Source organism: Globicephala melas, chromosome 1 (assembly GCF_963455315.2).
Source record: "Globicephala melas chromosome 1, mGloMel1.2, whole genome shotgun sequence".
Classification (NCBI taxonomy): domain Eukaryota; kingdom Metazoa; phylum Chordata; class Mammalia; order Artiodactyla; family Delphinidae; genus Globicephala; species Globicephala melas.
In genome coordinates this window covers 102680056-102697907 of record NC_083314.1, presented here as the reverse complement: position 1 = coordinate 102697907, position 17852 = coordinate 102680056, and the positions used below count along the sequence as shown (strand labels likewise).

Genomic DNA, 17852 nt, shown 5'->3' with positions numbered 1-17852 from the left:
TCCCCTGGTCCCCAAACGAGGTCAGCTTCCAACCTCTAATCAGCTCCCATCCAGCTGCTCTTATGTTTTTAGTAGGTGGGGTTGGGAGACCAAGGTCAGAAAAGCGCTGTTGGCAGTGACACGGTTTTTTGCCCACTGCTGCTATTACATTAAGGAAGCAGCTGGTGAGATAATGTATGCCAAAGTGCTTTGTAAATTATAAAGTGCTTATATAATTGTCAGGGATAATCACTACTGTTGTTTTATTCCTAGGTTGCAGGAAGAGCACTGAACTGGGCTACTGGGTGGCAAAGTCCACCAGAAAGCTGGAGAGATGGGCGTGTGGGGTCCAGAGGGGGGATCTTGGTGAGAGTACACATTTGGATGATAACAGCAAGGAGATTAAAATTGGCTTCTGGGTCTGATGAGCACAGACAGTAATAGAAGAGCCATGGACAGGGGAATGTTATGTGAGGGCCAAAAAAGGGGAGGGGTTCTAAAAGATTAAGTCCAAGAAGCTTCTGTTCAGACACAGAAATGTTGTTTGACCCCAAGCCTCTGTCATACTTTCGGCCTTAGCTTGGGCCCTAGCCTTCCCACACTTCCTAGGCCTTAATTTCAGATTGTTTTGGAAAACATTCTCAAGTTCCCTGCCACCCCTGCTATTCTGTGCATATCTCTATATCACTGTAATTATCATACTATATTATATAAATAACTCTTTAATTGCCTAATTTCCACACTAGTCTGTGATCCTTTTAAAGAAGGCAGCATTATAACGCCTGGCACATACTAGGTGCTAACTGTCGTTTGCTTGATAAAAAGTAAGGGAGAAACCAGGAGAAAAGAGTGTTCAAAAATCAAAGAAGAAATTTCTAATAGGAAGAAGTGGTCAATTGTTGCATGTAAGAAGATCTAGTAAAGACAAGACTGGAAATTACTGGATTTGGTGATCACTAAATCACATAACTTGAACAAGAGCAGTTCTAGTGATTTGGGGGGTGGGGATGGATAGAAATCTAATTTTGATGGGTTGGAGATAGTAAAGCAAGTAAAGAATGAGAGACAATGAGTAGAGATGATGTTTTCTGGAACCTGACCTGTGAGAGGAAGAAAAAATTCAGACCCTGTTATTTATTTTTCTCAACAATCCTATGGGATACCTATTGTTATCCCAATTTTTTAAACAAGGAAATGGTGGCTAAGAGGAAAGTATGTAAGCTGCCCAAGGCCTTACTACTAACAAGAAAGAAGCTATGTGAAAAGCATAAACGCTGCTCAGTTTCATCAGTTGGATTAAGCCAATGGTGGGATCTCTTCACAATAACTTATTTAAAACCAGCTACAAAGCAGGAATAAATATTTCTGCTGTACGGTTTGGAAACAAGGCTATCTGGTATCTTCCGGCATTTTGCCAAGAGATCAGGCCCAGGGTGGAGTGACGTAATGGAAAACCGCATTATGGAAAACCGCATTATGGTACCAGCTGCCAGCACGTGGAAAGAGGTGCAGAAAGGAAAGTGAAGGTCACTAAAGAGGAGCTCTTCCGTTTTACAATTTTCAAAGGGCTACAGAGCTATCAGTCCTCTGGCAACAGCTACAAGTTATTTGCAATTCTGTATTAATCCTCACTGGCTGGTTGTACTCTGGTAATAATCATACTTGAAATGTCAGTGACTTAACACAATAAAAGTTGATTTCTCACTCATAAAAAAAAAGCCTGTTGTGTCTCTGGATATCCTCAATGTGGCGGCTCAGCAATCCAGGCCATCCATTTTATGTTGCCACTTTCTCAACGTGAGACTTCAGAGTTTGCTATGGCAAAGGAAAGGGAATTTAGAGAACTGAGTGCCAGCCGTGAAATGTTTCCACTCAGAATTACATGCCACATTTCACTCACACTGCATCAACGAGATCTAGTCACCTAGTCCTATGAAGCCTCCAAGAGGCAAGGAGGTTTACTTCTCCTACAGAACAAGGAAATATTAGTGAGCACCACCAATGCTGACCACAGACTCTGAGGGTATGAACAGAGAAGGATAATCTTGCAGGCTTGTTCTATATCTCAGTGAAGAATGTATACAGTAGTCCTGGGATAATTCTATTTTCTTAGGAGGCCAGGATTACTACAAATGCCATATGTTTACTTTCATTAATTTCACTTGGGACCTATATTGAACGTAAAGAAACATTTAGGCAACATTTGGTAACATTTAGGCTCCAAAAGATGACCAGCTTGATAGCCCTGAAACGACGGGTGACATTCTATAGCTCAGTTGGAATGGGCATATGCAGAGAATAATTGAAAGCAGAGGATCTAGAGAAGGTTCTCTAGTTTGAGATGAAATAGGATACAATTGATAAGCAGGAAAGACAAGAAAAATGCTTTAAAGATATACGGCAACAGAGGTTCAGGAGGCACGGTCTTGACATGGCTTGCCAGGAACAATCCACAGTAGATGGGGCAGCATGGGAGTGAGGCTTCAGGGCACTTCCAAGTCTATGAGGCAACTTCACAGACAGAGCCTGAAGCTGCAAATCAAAGAATTCCCTATGTAGCATTAGTCACATTCTCTGGGCAGGTTGTAGTCACAGCTTCTCAAACACGTTTCTAGGGGTCACTCGTGGCCATGAAGCACAGACTAATATAGGGCATGGATTTTAGACATGAATAAGATTGCTTTCCAATATCTATACAGCATGAAACGGAGGGGATATTTAGAAATTAGGTGGTTAATTAGGTCAATATGGCAACCAAACAGAGTAATCAGGTTTCTAAGGAGAAGAGGAGAAGGGATAGATATTTCATCTGGATATCTAAATGGATTTAGTTAATTGGGAGACTGCCAATTATTCAGAACAATTGAAGATATCTTGGCCTATCCTTCCTAAACTTCCAGGGTTTTGGTAATGCTATTCAATGGCAGTTACATGCATATAATTTCAAAGGTAAAAAAATACAAAACCAAAACCAAAATACAATAACAAAACCAAAGAACTATGGTTTGTCTTGTTTGATGTTTTGTGGGAGGGGGTAAATCACATCTTTCTTTTGAATTTCAAATAGCATTTAATTTTTTTTCTCAAATCTTAGATTAGGATACGGCTTCCCTGGTGGCGCAGTGGTTGAGAGTCCGTCTGCCGATGCAGGGGACACGGTTTCGAGCCCTGGTCCGGGAAGATCCCACATGCCGCGGGGCAACTGGGCCCGTGAGTCACAACTACTGAGCCTGCACGTCTAGAGCCTGTGCTCCGCAACAAGAGAGGCTGTGACAGTGAGAGGCCCACGCACCGCGATGAAGAGTGGCCCCGCTCGCCGCAACTAGAGAAAGCCCTCGCACAGAAATGAAGACCGAACACAGCCAAAAAAAAAAGAAATCTTAGATTAGGATAAATTGTCATAAAGCTGAATATAATTAGAATCTCTGATTGACTATAATTGACTCTTTGCATTATCAAAATGACTCCTTTAATACCAGAATATTATATCTTTTATATAATGCTCCGTTTATTCAAGTGGACAGTGAGCTTAAACAGAGATATAACAAATGCCTATTTTTTTCTCAGGGGCATAGCTCAGAATTACAGAGAGATATTTTGCTTTATTCCATAAAATCAGGATTAGGAACAAAGCTAACTGGTTTGCGATAAATGTTCACTGATTTTGTAGAGTTCTTAGGAGGGAGGATAGGAGATGAGTTTGAGGATAGTTATTTGAATTCAAATTTTATCTTACATGCTTATACTAATGGTTTCTTTACAAATCCTCAGTCCCCACCCAGAACAAGAAAAATCCTAATTTCTTTTCCTGGCTTAAAAGTACCATCAGAATTAATGTGGGTAACTTGTGTTGAAGATGAAAAGCACTTTTACACAAGTTCTAAGTATATAATTAATATTAATGAGGTACATTCTGATTAAAGTAGTATATTTGATGAAGTATGAGGAATTATACTGAACCACTTACTTTCATGAAAGTGACAAAGGGAATAATTTCATTTGTACTTGGAATTAGATATCAATTTAATGAGTGAGAAGAAATAGGGACTCGTACGTTTTAAAAGCATGATGGGATGCTGGCAACAGTAAAAATGTTGTATGGCTTACATTTTATTTCAGGCACACAGTGGTGGACTGCAACGAGGTGGGTATAATGGTTACAAATTCAAGAGCTCATCGCTGCCCAAATTCCTAAACCAGTCAAGCTGTCAGTGCTCCACACTCCAGGAAGTGCAAAGCCATATCCTGCAACATCTTTCTGTGTCGGTGCCCATGCAGGCATTACCAATTGATCACATACCTCCGCTGGGCTTGGCTTTGAGTTAGAATTCTCCTCTACAAAATGCTCTCAGTAATTGCCACCAAATATCAGAGTTCCCCTGTGCAATGAACCCACCTACCCCTGAGATGGGAGAGAAAAGAAGCTGGGAAGGTTTATAGGGGCACACACTGGTTATAAGCAATGCAAAACTATCTCTTCCTATAACATGAGAGACTTCTACCAGCCCCTCCTATAATTGTTGATATTAAATTCTGATACAGTTACTCTGATTTGGCAACAAAGTAGGCCCCTCCCTTTCACCTACAGTAGGACCAGTGATGAACCATTCATGCTAGTTTACTGCCCAGACCCCAAATTAACAAATTTATCTCCATTTTGCTTGGAAAGCAAACATTTCTGATTTGTTTAGGAGCTTTTTTGTGTGTATGAAAGGGAATGCTTCAAAGGACAAAGTTGCAGGCTTTTAAGCAGATCAAACAAAACTAACCTAATAAGGGCATGTTATCAATAGAAAGCCAAGAGAATGTATAAAAATAATGTATGAATATCAGCTGGAAAATCTACACAGAAGATTGAAGAAATCCACTCATAAAGCATTGCTCAAATGTTTATGCTTACCCTAATGTTATCCATATATTTTGGATACAAATATATCACATATCCAAATTACCCCAATCTATCTATCTATGTTAGACTTAATTATAACAATAACTGCCATGCATTGAATGCCTGCTATGTGCTACATACATCATATATATGTTTTCTGGTCCTCACAAAGCACCCATGAAATCAGTATCATTATCTCACTTTGGCATTTCAGCAAAGGGGAACTGTAGGATTCATGTGGTTGGTCCAAGTTCACCCAGTAGTAAGACACTGAGGTGGGATTCAAACCCAGACCTGCTGGACTCCAAACACAGTGCTCTTTTTACTACAGCGGCATATTGACTCCTTTGTGGGATTCTTACACATTAATGAGCTGATGAGACACTCAGGACTACAAGAGGGGGATATCAAATCTTATCCAGCATTTTTTGCTTATAAGTAGGAATAATCACCATTTATAACAGGTGATTGTCCTATTCTAAAAGGATACTTGGCAATTCAGCATTCTACCTAAGATACTACTCAAACCATCTGATGATATTTAGAGATGTAGATAAGTTCCCATATCTATGCAGTAGACTCATTTGGTAATTTTGGAAAGTTTGAATTTCCAGGAACTGATGCTGTTTTTTTGCCATGTTCTATGAAATGAACTAAAACAATAAAAAATATTTAGCCTCATGCAATCAGTCATAGAAAGCAATAATATTGATTTCTATTTCAATCATTACCCAAGTTAACTGAAAGAAATGTAACATGTCATCTGGAACTTCTCTAACTGTATAATGTATCCCCAAAACATAACTGCAGGGACAAAGCTGCAATGAGAGAAAATAGCATGGACAAGAACTATGAGGCCGTAAGATGAACGTGAAAGAAAATGGCTTTCATCACCTTTTCTCTCTCTTTTCTGGGCTAGCCGTGCAAGTGGTCATGGATAGGAGTTTGCTGCAAGAGCCCATGGGCTCCCTCACAGTGGATTTTTCATTGTAAGATTCCGTGTACTTGTTGATAAGATTAAATTATTTCAAATCCAGTTTACTTGCATAAAGTATTACATATATTTATTCTGGTCACAAGTTCTTTGTGAGATATAAGTATTGTGGATATTTTCTCTCATTCTGTGACTTAAATTTTCATTTCCTTAACTTGCCTTTTGATGAGCACTTGCCTTTTGAAGTGCAACTTATCTTTTTTTTTTCTTGTATGGTTAGTGCTTTTTGTATCCTATCTAAAAATTTTTCCTTGTAAGTAAATATTACTTATATTTTCTTTAAAACTTTTATAGTCTTTTTACTTTTATATCTATGATATATTTAAAATTACTTTTGTGTCCTGTGTGAGGAAAGTATGAGGTTCATTAAAATATATCTATATCTATATCTATGCTTATCCATTAATTCTAGCACCATTTATCAAAAGGATTTTCCTTTCTCCATTGGATTGCTTTAGTGCCTTTGTCAAAAATCAATTGAGTGTATATGTGAGGGTTTACTTCTGGACTTTCCATTGATCTATTTGTCTATCCTGACACTAAAACACACTTGCTTGATTACTGAAGACTTATAGAAAGTCTTGAAGGCAGATAGGTCAAATCATCTAAGGCTATTCTTTTTCAAGATTGTTTTGGCTATTCTGGCACCTTTGAAATCCAATGTAAATTTTAGAATCAGTTTATCAACTTCTACATAAACGTGTGCTGGGATTTTGATGGGGATTGTCATAACTCTACAGATCAATTTGGAGAGAACTGAGATCTTAACATATCTCTCCATTGATATTTCTTCATTAATTTTTCTCAATAATTCTTTGTAGTTTTCAGTGGGTGGCTATTGCATATATTTTAATTTGTTCCTAAGTACTTTGTAGTTTTTAAATGCCATTGTAAATGACATTTTAAAATTTAATTTTCTGTTTATTGTTCCTGTTGTTCATACAGAAATATAACTGACTTTTGTATATTGTCTTTTGTCCTGAAACTTTGCTTAATTCATTTATTGACTTTAATAGTGTTTTTATAGGTTTTTACGGATGTTTTATGTACACAATATTACTATCTGCAAATGAAAACAGTCTTAGTCCTTTGTTTCCAATCTGGATGCCATTTCTTTCTTTTCATGTCCTTATTGCACTAGTTAGGACCTCCAGTATAATACTGGATATAAGTAGTGAGCATAGACATTTACGCTTAGTTCTTGATCTTAGGAGAAAAAGTTTATTTTTTTTGCCATTACATATGAAATGAGCTGTAGAATTTTTGTACATGCCCTTTATCAGATTGAGGAAGTTTCCTTCCACTAGATTGCTTAGGGTTTTATGATAAGTAAATGATGAATCTTTTCAAATGCTTTTTCTGCATCTAAGGACTTGTACTGAGAACATATAAAGAACTCCTGAAGTTTAATTAAAAATAAACCCAACTTCTAAGTGGACAAAAAATTTGAATAGACACTTCACAGAAGAAGATATATGGGTGGACAATAAGGACACAAAGAAGTGTTTAAATCATTAATTTTCAGGGAGATGAAAATTAAAATTGCAATGTCATACCAATGTACATGTACTAAAATGTCTAAAATTAAAAAGACAGAGGATACTAAATGTTGGCTGGAAGAACCAAAACACCCATCCACAGTTGGTAGCCGTGTAAAATGGTACCACCACTTTGGAAATCTGTTTATAGGTTTCTTATAAAGCATACACATCACCTTAAGACTCAGATATTACACTCCTGGGTTTTACTCAAGAGAAATGAAAATATGTATTCACAAAACCAGTTATGCCTGAATGCTTATTTCAGATATATTTATAATAAAGGGAAAGTGAAAACAGCCCAAATGTCATTTTGAATAAATATACAAATTGTGGTATATTTATACAATAAAATATTTTTTACCAATAAAAAAAATGAATTACTTAACACTCCCCAAATCATGGATGAATCTCTGAAACACTGTGCAGAGTGAGAGTAACTACACACAAAAAAACCACACAATGTGGAATTCTAATTATATGATGTTAAAGAGTATGAACAAACTAATCTATGTTGATGGAAATTAGATTGTGTTTGCTTCTGGTGGTGAGGAGGAGGGAGAGATAATGACTGGGAGAGTGCAAAAGGGAATCTTTGAGGTGTTGACAGTGTTCTGTATCTTGATAGAATTAAGAGTTGCATGGGTATATCATTTGTCAAAACTCATCAAATGGTTTATTTAAGACCTGTGTTTTTAAAGACAGACCTTTTTTCTTTATGTAAATTATATCTCAATTTGGAAACATAAAAAGCATGAAAAAATAAATAGCATGAAGACATAAAACTTTTAAAGTTTTGGGTAAACAGGAGATACCACTCTCCTCTTCTGAGACTGTTATTATTAGGACTTTTGTGATGATCATGCTTATGACATTATATATTCCTTGTGGATACTTCTTTGTTCTCTGTGTTGGATAATATACCAGAGACAAATAAATAGACATCTACATATCAAACACCATAACCAGATAGCAGTAGTCTTACAAAATCATATTACTTTTGGTTTTAAAAACATGAGAATGATGCATCTGGTCATATAGATGCGCTAATTTTGGTTTCTATCATCAAAACAAAGCCTTGTTTTATGAGTCATTATACAAGCACCACGACAGTTTCTCTGACTTTATCCTAATGAAAGCTTTTTAATAAGTACACATTATGTTCACTTATTAATATCACTGATATGTATTTCATCATATTTTAATACCTACTGAAAGTAATTTGGCACATTTACTGTTTTCTTCTAAAATGCCTGCTATTTTTGAAAGGGCCTGGCTGGAATTTTAATTATAAATTTGTTTCCTTTTTTTCCTTCCAAATAAGGACACCACAGATAGTCTGTGCAACTTAATTGTATAAACATGTAGCATTGTGCTGGTTGCTTGAAAACTCAAGTGTAAATAAGACATGATCTCTGTTTTCAAGTTGCTCATAATGAGCTCAGCGATGGACAAGAAGTAATGTTAACTAGAAGATAATGTCATAACTGCAATAGCAGTTATATGAACAAAGGGCTGTAGGAGAAAGGAGTGACAATTTTCCCAGAGGGAGAGGAAGATAGTCATAGATGGCTTCACAAAGTAAGTGACATTTAAGATAGATCTTAAAAAAAATAAAGAGAGATCAATATATCATTCATCAATTCGGCTACCACGCTGTTGCTCCCACATGGTAGATGTTGGGTCAGGCACTGGCACCGCGTGTGTGGTCTAGGCCCTAAAGAAGCTTATACTCTAGGTACATTTTGCCAATTCTAGAAGGAATGCAGGTTGCTCACTTGCCTATCTCACTCTTTCCACTCTGGCTTCTTTCCATTTCATTTTACTAAACTAGACTTATACACCAAAAGGAACTTTCAAGTTCAAAGTTATTATTTTTCTTTTTACATTTTTTCATTTCTGATGTCATGGGAAAAGTGATGGCTTGATAAGTCATTGACTACTAATATTTAGTTCTACCACTTAGCTGTTTTCTTACATTAATTTATTCATTCAGTTACTTATTCGAGCATCATTTATTAAGCCCTTTCTGAGTATCAGTGGGTCCCCAGAAATTGGGATACAAAGGTGAAGAAGACTGTCTGGTAGAAGAAACAGAGATGCAAAAATTCAAATGCTGTGTGATACTGGTTGCAACTAAGGTTGAAGAAGAGAAGGAGAAATTAATTCTGGTGTAGAGGTCAGAGAATAACTCAAAGAGAAGTGGATGCTTTCATTACTCTTTAGTGAATTGGAAAGACATTTCAGATGTAAGGAACAGCATGTGAAAATGAACGCAGAGACCAAGCAGTCAGTAGTGTTGTCCTGTGCTGTTTCCCTTTCAAAGGCTCTTGCTTAGGAATCCTTCATCTCAGGCACAAAGAAGTGAAGTCATTTCCTCCCATGCTTTCTGACTGTAACATTTTCTGTTCTAATACTGGAGCCTCCAATTTCTTTCATGTTTCTCAAGCAAATAATCTCCACATAATTCTTATTTCCACACCTAAAAATGCCAAATCCTAACAGTTTACTTTCTAATGTCACTAAAATATATACTTTGTCTCCAACTCTAAAGAAGAATTTGTGGATAAAGGTATAATTGCAACTATATTCTCACTTAAGTATTCTTCACAACGCTTTATCTAAAATACTTGGGGCCAAACGTAGCTCAAAATGCAGAATTTTTTTTTGGACTTTAGGAAAGAAAAGTGGTACACATACTACCTTTTCCCTAGCACCTACAGCAAGATGTGGCGTGGCAACCTGGACTTCAACACGTTCGTTGCTCGGAAGTAAACACGTAAATGTTCACTCTAAGAGGAATAAATAAAGATTATAAAAGTCTCCCATCAGTTCAGGCCGGGTTTGCTGCCAAATGAGTTATGTGAAACATTTGGTTTCAGAGCTTTTTGGGTTTCAGAAGTGTTAATGAGAGATCGTGGACTTGTACTGTGGTTATCCTCATTTCATAGTTTTAGAAACAGATTTAGAGAGATTAATTAACTTGTCCAAGTTGCTTAGCTAGTATAGTAAGGAAGCATCATGGAAACCTAACAGTCTTACTTGGAACTCTGTTGGTAACCACTGTCCCATACGTAGCAAGCAAACAGTTCACTTTTATTAAGTCGCCAGGTTTTCACCAGGTAGAAGAGGGGATTAAGGTAACTGAGTATACAATAAAAGTGCTTTGCTACCTATGCGCCTTCTTTTTTTTTTTTTTTTTTTCTTGCGGTACGCGGGCCTCTCACTGTTGTGGCCTCTCCCGCTGCGGAGCACAGCCTCCGGACGCACAGGCTCAGCGGCCATGGCTCACGGGCCCAGCTGCTCCGCGGCATGTGGGATCTTCCCGGACCGGGGCACGAACCCATGTCCCCTGCATCGGCAAGCGGACTCTCAACCACTACGCCACCAGGGAAGCCCCCGATGCGCCTCCTTTTTGATGATACTGTGAATAGCCTCCCCTTCCTTATCCTCACAGACTTCCTCGTTGCTGACTGTCTGCATGGACTCTGGGTGTCATACTTTGAGAACTGTATCTGTTCTTACAATTCTTCTTGCTTACATGTCTTTGACCTAGCGGCTGAACTAACTCCCGCTCCTGGTTCCTCAATGGGTATTTTCAACCACTGGCCATTCAGAGCCCAGTGTGCTGCTTTTCTGGATGTCCTCTCCTGACTCTCTATTTCATTTCTCTTCCAGCTCAAAATCATTTCTTACCAGCTATCTCCCTCAAGAAGCTTGTGTTGTTCCCATTGCTAACTTCTCGATCTCTGACTGTATTCGGTTGCTATTCTTACTTTCATTTTTCTTGGCAATGCGGATCCTTGTATGCTTCCATCAGAATCAGGTTGTTAAAAATGCAGATTCCTGGACTCACCTTTGACCAATGAAATCAGGATCTCTGGGAGCGGAGCCTGGGAATCTACATTTTCATAAGCATGCCACATGGTTTTTAAGCACCAGGAGTTGGAGATCAATAGCTTTGTGGTGCAGCAGAGCTGGTGACTGCTCTTCCTGTGGGATCTACTTTCATGCTTGCAGGCACGAATTTATACAACTTGCACTGTAAGACCAGAGCAAACCATAAATGCCTGACTGCTTGCTCTTCCAAAGTCACATGAAGAAACATTGCTTGGGAAGTTTAATCAATTTATACGTGAGGTATGCATTAGGGAGACTATATTAAATATACTAATTATGTATATTAAATATACTAATTACTTGAAAGATAACATGACTAATTTGGCCAAACTAATTTGTTTCCATGGCTCAAGTCTCATTTTTCCTCCATCTTCAAACACTGTACTGTAATTCGTTTCTTCTAAATTTCTACTCTAATTTATTCTAGCCTGACCTCTGAGTGAAAGATGAAAGAGAGTAACAACTGTACTTTCCAAACAAATTTTTTCCTATCTAAAGAAGCCAGCTACTTCCAGTGGGGCTTTCTGAAAAGGGTCTGCAACTTCTCTTGTCCATTTATTATGAAAACAGGGTAAGAACCAGCATCCTATTCTTTAGCTAATGAGAATATAATACGAATTATTTTCAAAGATGCACACACACACACATACACACACACACACACACCTGCAACACTAGGAAGGAATAGCTAGGAAGCCACAGCACTTTGATTCACTATTAGGGATATTAACCTAAAGGGGATAGTCACCTATTGTTTGAGTCATGTCAGCCCTCACCAGAGACTCTGGAGCATAGATCTATTAGCAGAACATCTGCTTGTTCCTCAACTTAGTGCTGAGAAATGAATTGCTAATATAATCACACAGGCAAAATCTTTTTTTTTTTTAACAAATGATAATGCTGGAAATTACACTTTTGATTTTGATGAAGGCTGGACTTACTAAAATAAAGTCTGAATCTAGATTCAAACTATCAGAAAATCAATTTCCACTTAAGTCACTGACACAAGTGTTTCCATCATTATCCATCTTCTATTTGAATATGTAAGTTTTCAAATGAGTGTGGAAGTCTTTTAAAGACAAAAATGGCACAGTGCAAGGAAGCTACTTCCATTTCAGCTTGCATGGTGACTGCATACATTTGAGACAATGCTTTTATAGACAGTCATAAACTATCAAAACTACCATGTCAGAAACAATTGACTTGATATATTTACATTGGATGAGTATAAAGTTATTTGTAATTTTTTTTTAGTTATGAACAATTTTAGGATATTGATGGTCATTGATAAAGGCAAGAACACTCACTGTCTAAATACTTGCAGACTCAGTTTATGATAATATGATTAGTTACACTAATAATGCTGCTTAGGCACAGTCTCGCTAATTATAATATTATAAATATTAATGTCACCCAGCCTTTTTGTTTGATTGCCACTCATGGAGTCATTCATCATGATATTTTCCTGGAATCCACACTGTAAGATTTTATTTCTTTCTCCTTTTTATTTTTTCATCACTGGACTTGCCGGGATACACATTATTCTCCAAGAAGCCCTTATTTTTGGCTATCTGTTTGGAGAGGAATAGTGATATTTCCCATTAAAATTAGCCAAATGTAAACTGTTATATGATGTTTCTCTTATTCTTTCTGAGTCCCTAACCTTGCCATCCGAGGCAGAGTACCCAGGGTTTTTGTTTTCCATTCTTTTTCATGTGACCTGTTTCAAGTTAAGATTCATTTGAATTATTAAATGCTTCCTTAAAGAATCCTTTTACTTGCCTCTCTTTTTTTTAAGTTAATTATTGATGTAGTGACAAGCTGAAAAGACTAAGAATTATAATTTTTTCCTCCCCTCATTCAGGACTCAAGAAACGTCTTCTGACAATGGTTATCTATTTAGAATAATACAAAGGAAATACAAAGGCGAAATGCTGAATGTTGTTTTAGAAAAGATTTGCTAAAATCACTGTATTATACAAAATGTAAATGTAGTGTATATTTCTCTGAAAATAGCAGTTAGTGAGAAAGTTGGGACATAACCTTTTGAGCCCAGGTTTAACCACATAGCAGAAGCAGTCACAAAAGATACTGATTAGATTTTAATTTTAAAAACTTCATCGTATTATTCAGGGCTCCAGTGATTTGATTGTCTTGAAAATAGAAAGGTAATGTTATAATTTCCAGAGCTTGTTAAAGAATAAAGAAATCTCCAGCCTCCTACTGGAAAGAATGCCAGTCATCACCACAGTAAGCAAGAATTTGGAGGCACTTTACACTACAAACTTCAATCTTTTTCTTTTATATGACCTTGTGTTATATTGGTTTCATAAAAATGTAACTCAGAGACCTATCATAGAGTTGTAATCAAGCCTCCTTCAGAACGATTCTACAGCAGAAATCACATCAAATGGGCACGGTGTTTCCTCTGTTAGTGAGATGGTAGGAGGGCAAACAAGACCTGAAATAGAAAGTGAACAAGGCAGAGTTCTCAAGGACAACCCAGGAGAGGTGGCCACGTACCTTTCCCACGAGTTCAGCAATGCGAGGAACTGGTTTCCCTTTCTGGTGACTCTCGGTGGCTGGACTCTGCCCGTCCCAGTCTTGTAGCTCTTCAATGCTTTTCAGATAAAGCAAGGCTTTGAGGCCAGTGCAGTAGTCTTGAATGACAGTGAAATCCTGATTCTGAACAGCACTGCATACCTAGAAAAGGTGGAGCAACCAACTAAAAGTCAAGCTAAGAGCTAATTCTCCAAACAGCCTCACTTTTCATATAGTCAACACAATTTATTTTATGTGCCAGGCACTGTTCTAAGCATGACAGGTCAATTGTTGCCTGGAGGGGATGGGAGTGGTCGGGAGGGAAGGACTACAAAAGGGACAAGGAAACTTTCAGGGACTGTGAATACTTTCGTCAGCTTGATGTGGTGATGGTCTCACAGGTTGACACATATTTCAAAACATCAGACTGTACACTTTAAATACGTGCGGTTTACTGTATGGCAGGTATAGTCAGTATGGCTGTAAAAAAATTAGGTCCAACCAGAAGAATTTCCCAGGAGTTAAATTTAGCACAACATGAGAACGGACATTTTAACTCTCTCATTCTCCCTCCGTTGAGATGTGCAGCCTGGACGTGGTTCTCATGCGAGGAGGTGGTCCTGCTGAGCAGGAGACCCATCAACTCAACCCTCATGTACCACGGCCTGCCTCTTTAGCCTCATCTATCACTGTCCCCCTTTGTATTCACTGTGCTCCAGTCACCCAGGTCTTTCCTCTTTTCCTCGAATTCGCCACATTCCTTCTTTGCCTTAAGACCTCATAAGATCTCGCGGCCTAGAAGGTCCTTCCCTTCTACATATGGCTAACAGCACAGCTTCAGTCTCATGGGAATTATCACTTCCTCAAGGAGGCCTCCAGGAGCCCAAAATAAGTTAAGACCTTCTTTAGCTCATATATTTTTGACTTCTAAGTCTTGCAACGTTATTTGATTGACAGTTCCCTCCCCCAATAAGCTGAATCTTCAGGAGGGAAGAAGCTATTTTATTTTGCTCAACATATTATCCCCAGTGACCAGCACAGAGTTTGTCATTTATTCTGCTCTTAATAAGTATATGTTGAATGAATGCGTAATTCAGAAGAGATTTTTTAAATTTGAGTGACATTTCTTAGAAAATAGAGATTTAATTCTAGAGTTAAGGAAGGTTGATTCTGAGAAATTAGGATCATTCAAATAAAAATATACTTGAGAGTCTGTGTTAGGATTTGAATTAGAGCTTGAATTTAGTGGAGTTAGAGAAACACTCCAGGTTGATTATTTACAAAGATACTTCTCCAATTTTGATACCATATATAGTCTCCAGAGACTCATTTACAACTGCCAGTAGGACCTCCTCGCCCATAGGGCCCATCATCACTTCAAATTCAAAATTTACCATATAGAATTCAACACCTCTCTGCATCCATATTTCAAATCAATCCAAAGAAACAGCTATCCAAACAAAACTAAGCAAAGCAAAACTCACTTCTATCCCATCTTCCCAGATGTTAAATTCTTAGCATATATCATAGTTACTGGTGATTGCAGCCAATAAAGAAAAACCATGTCATACATGAATGTAGATGAAGAAATACCTGAAAATAGAATAAATCATATTCTATTTCAAGTTCTCTTAAAGCCTTCTGAGTCTTTAATTAACACATTTCATTGTAATCCTCATGCCTAGTGCACTACCTGATACCTAGCTATTGCTAGGCTGGTTGAGAAAATTTATTGAAAACACACTAAGGGGTTCCAGAATAGGGAATGGGAAGTAGACAGAGACAGAGAAAGGGCAAGAAAAATATATACCTAAGAGTTCACAGCAAAAAGTGGTAGTGATTTCATCATATATATGAAAAAGAAGGCTAAGTGTGGAATTCTGGGAATATGAGCATTTAAAAGGAAGGCTAAGGAAGACCATGAAGGACACTAAGCAGAAGAGATACAAGACGGCATCACGGAAGATGTCAAATGCTGCACGAAGGTCAGTGACATCGGAGGTGAAAAGTGATCGTTAAATTTACCAATCAAAAGACTTTAGCATTTATGGGGGAGAAGCTCTGCAACAGGGCAGAAGCCATCTTACAGCGAGTTGAAGAATGGATGAGGATAGAGGATGTGACAATATGAAGACAGACTGCTCTGATGAGAAGTTTTGCTCCTATTAAGAGAAATAGGAGAGCTAGGGGTATAAGTAGGAGAATTTTGAATTTTTTTTTTTTTTTTTTTTTCGGTACACGGGCCTCTCACTGCTGTGGCCTCTCCCGTTGTGGAGCACAGGCTCCGGATGCGCAGGCCCAGCGGCCATGGCCCACGGGACCAGCCGCTCCGCGGCATGTGGGATCTTCCCGGACTGGGGCACGAACCTGTGTCCCCTGAATTGGCAGGCGGACTCTCAACCACTGCGTCACCAGGGAAGCCCTGTATCTTATTTTTATAAGGATGGAAATAGCTATGTTTTAGGGGAATGTGGACATTTTATATTTCAGAATAGGAAAGAATGGCTTCTGTATATTATATTTCTGTCAAAATTGGCTGAATGATGGTGTGGTAAGAAGAAAACAATGTAATATCTAACATGAGATGAGCTCTTACTATGGGCCACACACTCTGTTAAACACTTTTTAATGTATTGGGTAGTCCAAAAAGTTCATTCTGGTTTTTCCATGAGGAAATTATATCATTTAGTCCTCAAAATAACGCTGAGGTAGGTTTAATTTTTAGCCCTATTTTACAGATGAGGGAAGTGAGATGCAGAGACTTGCCCCAGGCAGGCCACATGGTTAGAAAGTGGATTATACTGCATAATTCATGACCGTGCAGTCTAAGGTGACTAAGGTATAGACATTCACGAAGGAAAACTCTTTTCATGTAACTACAATTATCTTTTCCATGACCCAAACACATGTATATATAATTTTAAATGATCAATTATCTTCAACCCAAATATAACCACTGTTTTGAAAACTCGATACTGCTAGATAAAAATTATCAATGTCCTCCTGTTTTATTTACTTCTTACTTGTACATGAGTAGAAACAACAAGGCAAAACCAAAAAGCAGAAATAAAAACCTTTCATTTCCTATTGTGAAGGGCTGTATGTTACCACAGTGCAGGAAAGAACATTGAATAACCACTAAATACAGACAAGAATATTTTCTAGGAAGTCCATTTATATCACATAAAAAAAAATGTTTCTCAGGAGGAACAATTTAAGCATTAATTAGGCCTGCTATAACTTTCTTAGAGTTGATTTTCTTTTCAGAACAATTATAAAGAACATCATTATAATTTCCTCCATGGGATTTTTTTTTTTTAACTGTAAAAGTCAACTGATGCTTTACTTAATCTTCTTTGTTCACCGTGAGATTCTATTTTTTGGTAGTATATGTTAATGTGTATACTTTTACTATAGTCTTAAAATAGTTCCCCATATGGACATCATAAGAAATCAGGTTTTGAAAATCACATCATGTCATGTAATTTATGGGATGTTCATGACTGCTGTGAAAACCTGCTGCTAAAAGGACTCTAGATACTCTGCAGTGTATGAATAGTCAAGTTGAATCTCAGTCCTCCCTAACTTTTCCAATGAGAAGATATAAGAGCCACTACTTCTCTCAATCCACAAACATGGCACAATTGTGTAGAGTAGATTCAGCCAAGTGGTGCTGGAGTGATCACAAAGTAGACTTGTGTATTTTAACTATGGAAGAACATGTGGGGCTAAAGGCTAAAAAGACTCCCTCCTTGCCCACCCTCTTGTATGCACTTTACCCTATAGTGCTAGTGTTTCAGATAAATGGGAGCTACACCGAGCATGTGAAGGGGACACAGAACTTGAAGAGGTAGGAGAGACTACCAGATGGCAACTGAACATTGCTGGGATGGTGTGATATGCTGGAAACCCTGGACGCCACCATCAGGCATGGGTGTCAGAGGGGACCACTTCAGATATGTTTCATCATCAATCAAATGTCACACTATTTATATACCTTCCTAAAGTGAGT

General features: G+C 37.9%; 1 protein-coding gene across 1 annotated transcript in view; it reads right to left on the bottom strand.

Annotated features, from left to right (window-relative positions):
• DPYD (dihydropyrimidine dehydrogenase) overlaps positions 1 to 17852 on the bottom strand; it is an 849503-nt gene that overhangs the window by 101633 nt on the left and 730018 nt on the right. Inside the window, exon 22 of the mRNA XM_030868763.3 lies at positions 13823 to 14002. Within this exon, the coding sequence (XP_030724623.1) occupies positions 13823 to 14002 (180 nt within the window). The remainder of the gene's footprint in view (positions 1 to 13822; positions 14003 to 17852) is intronic.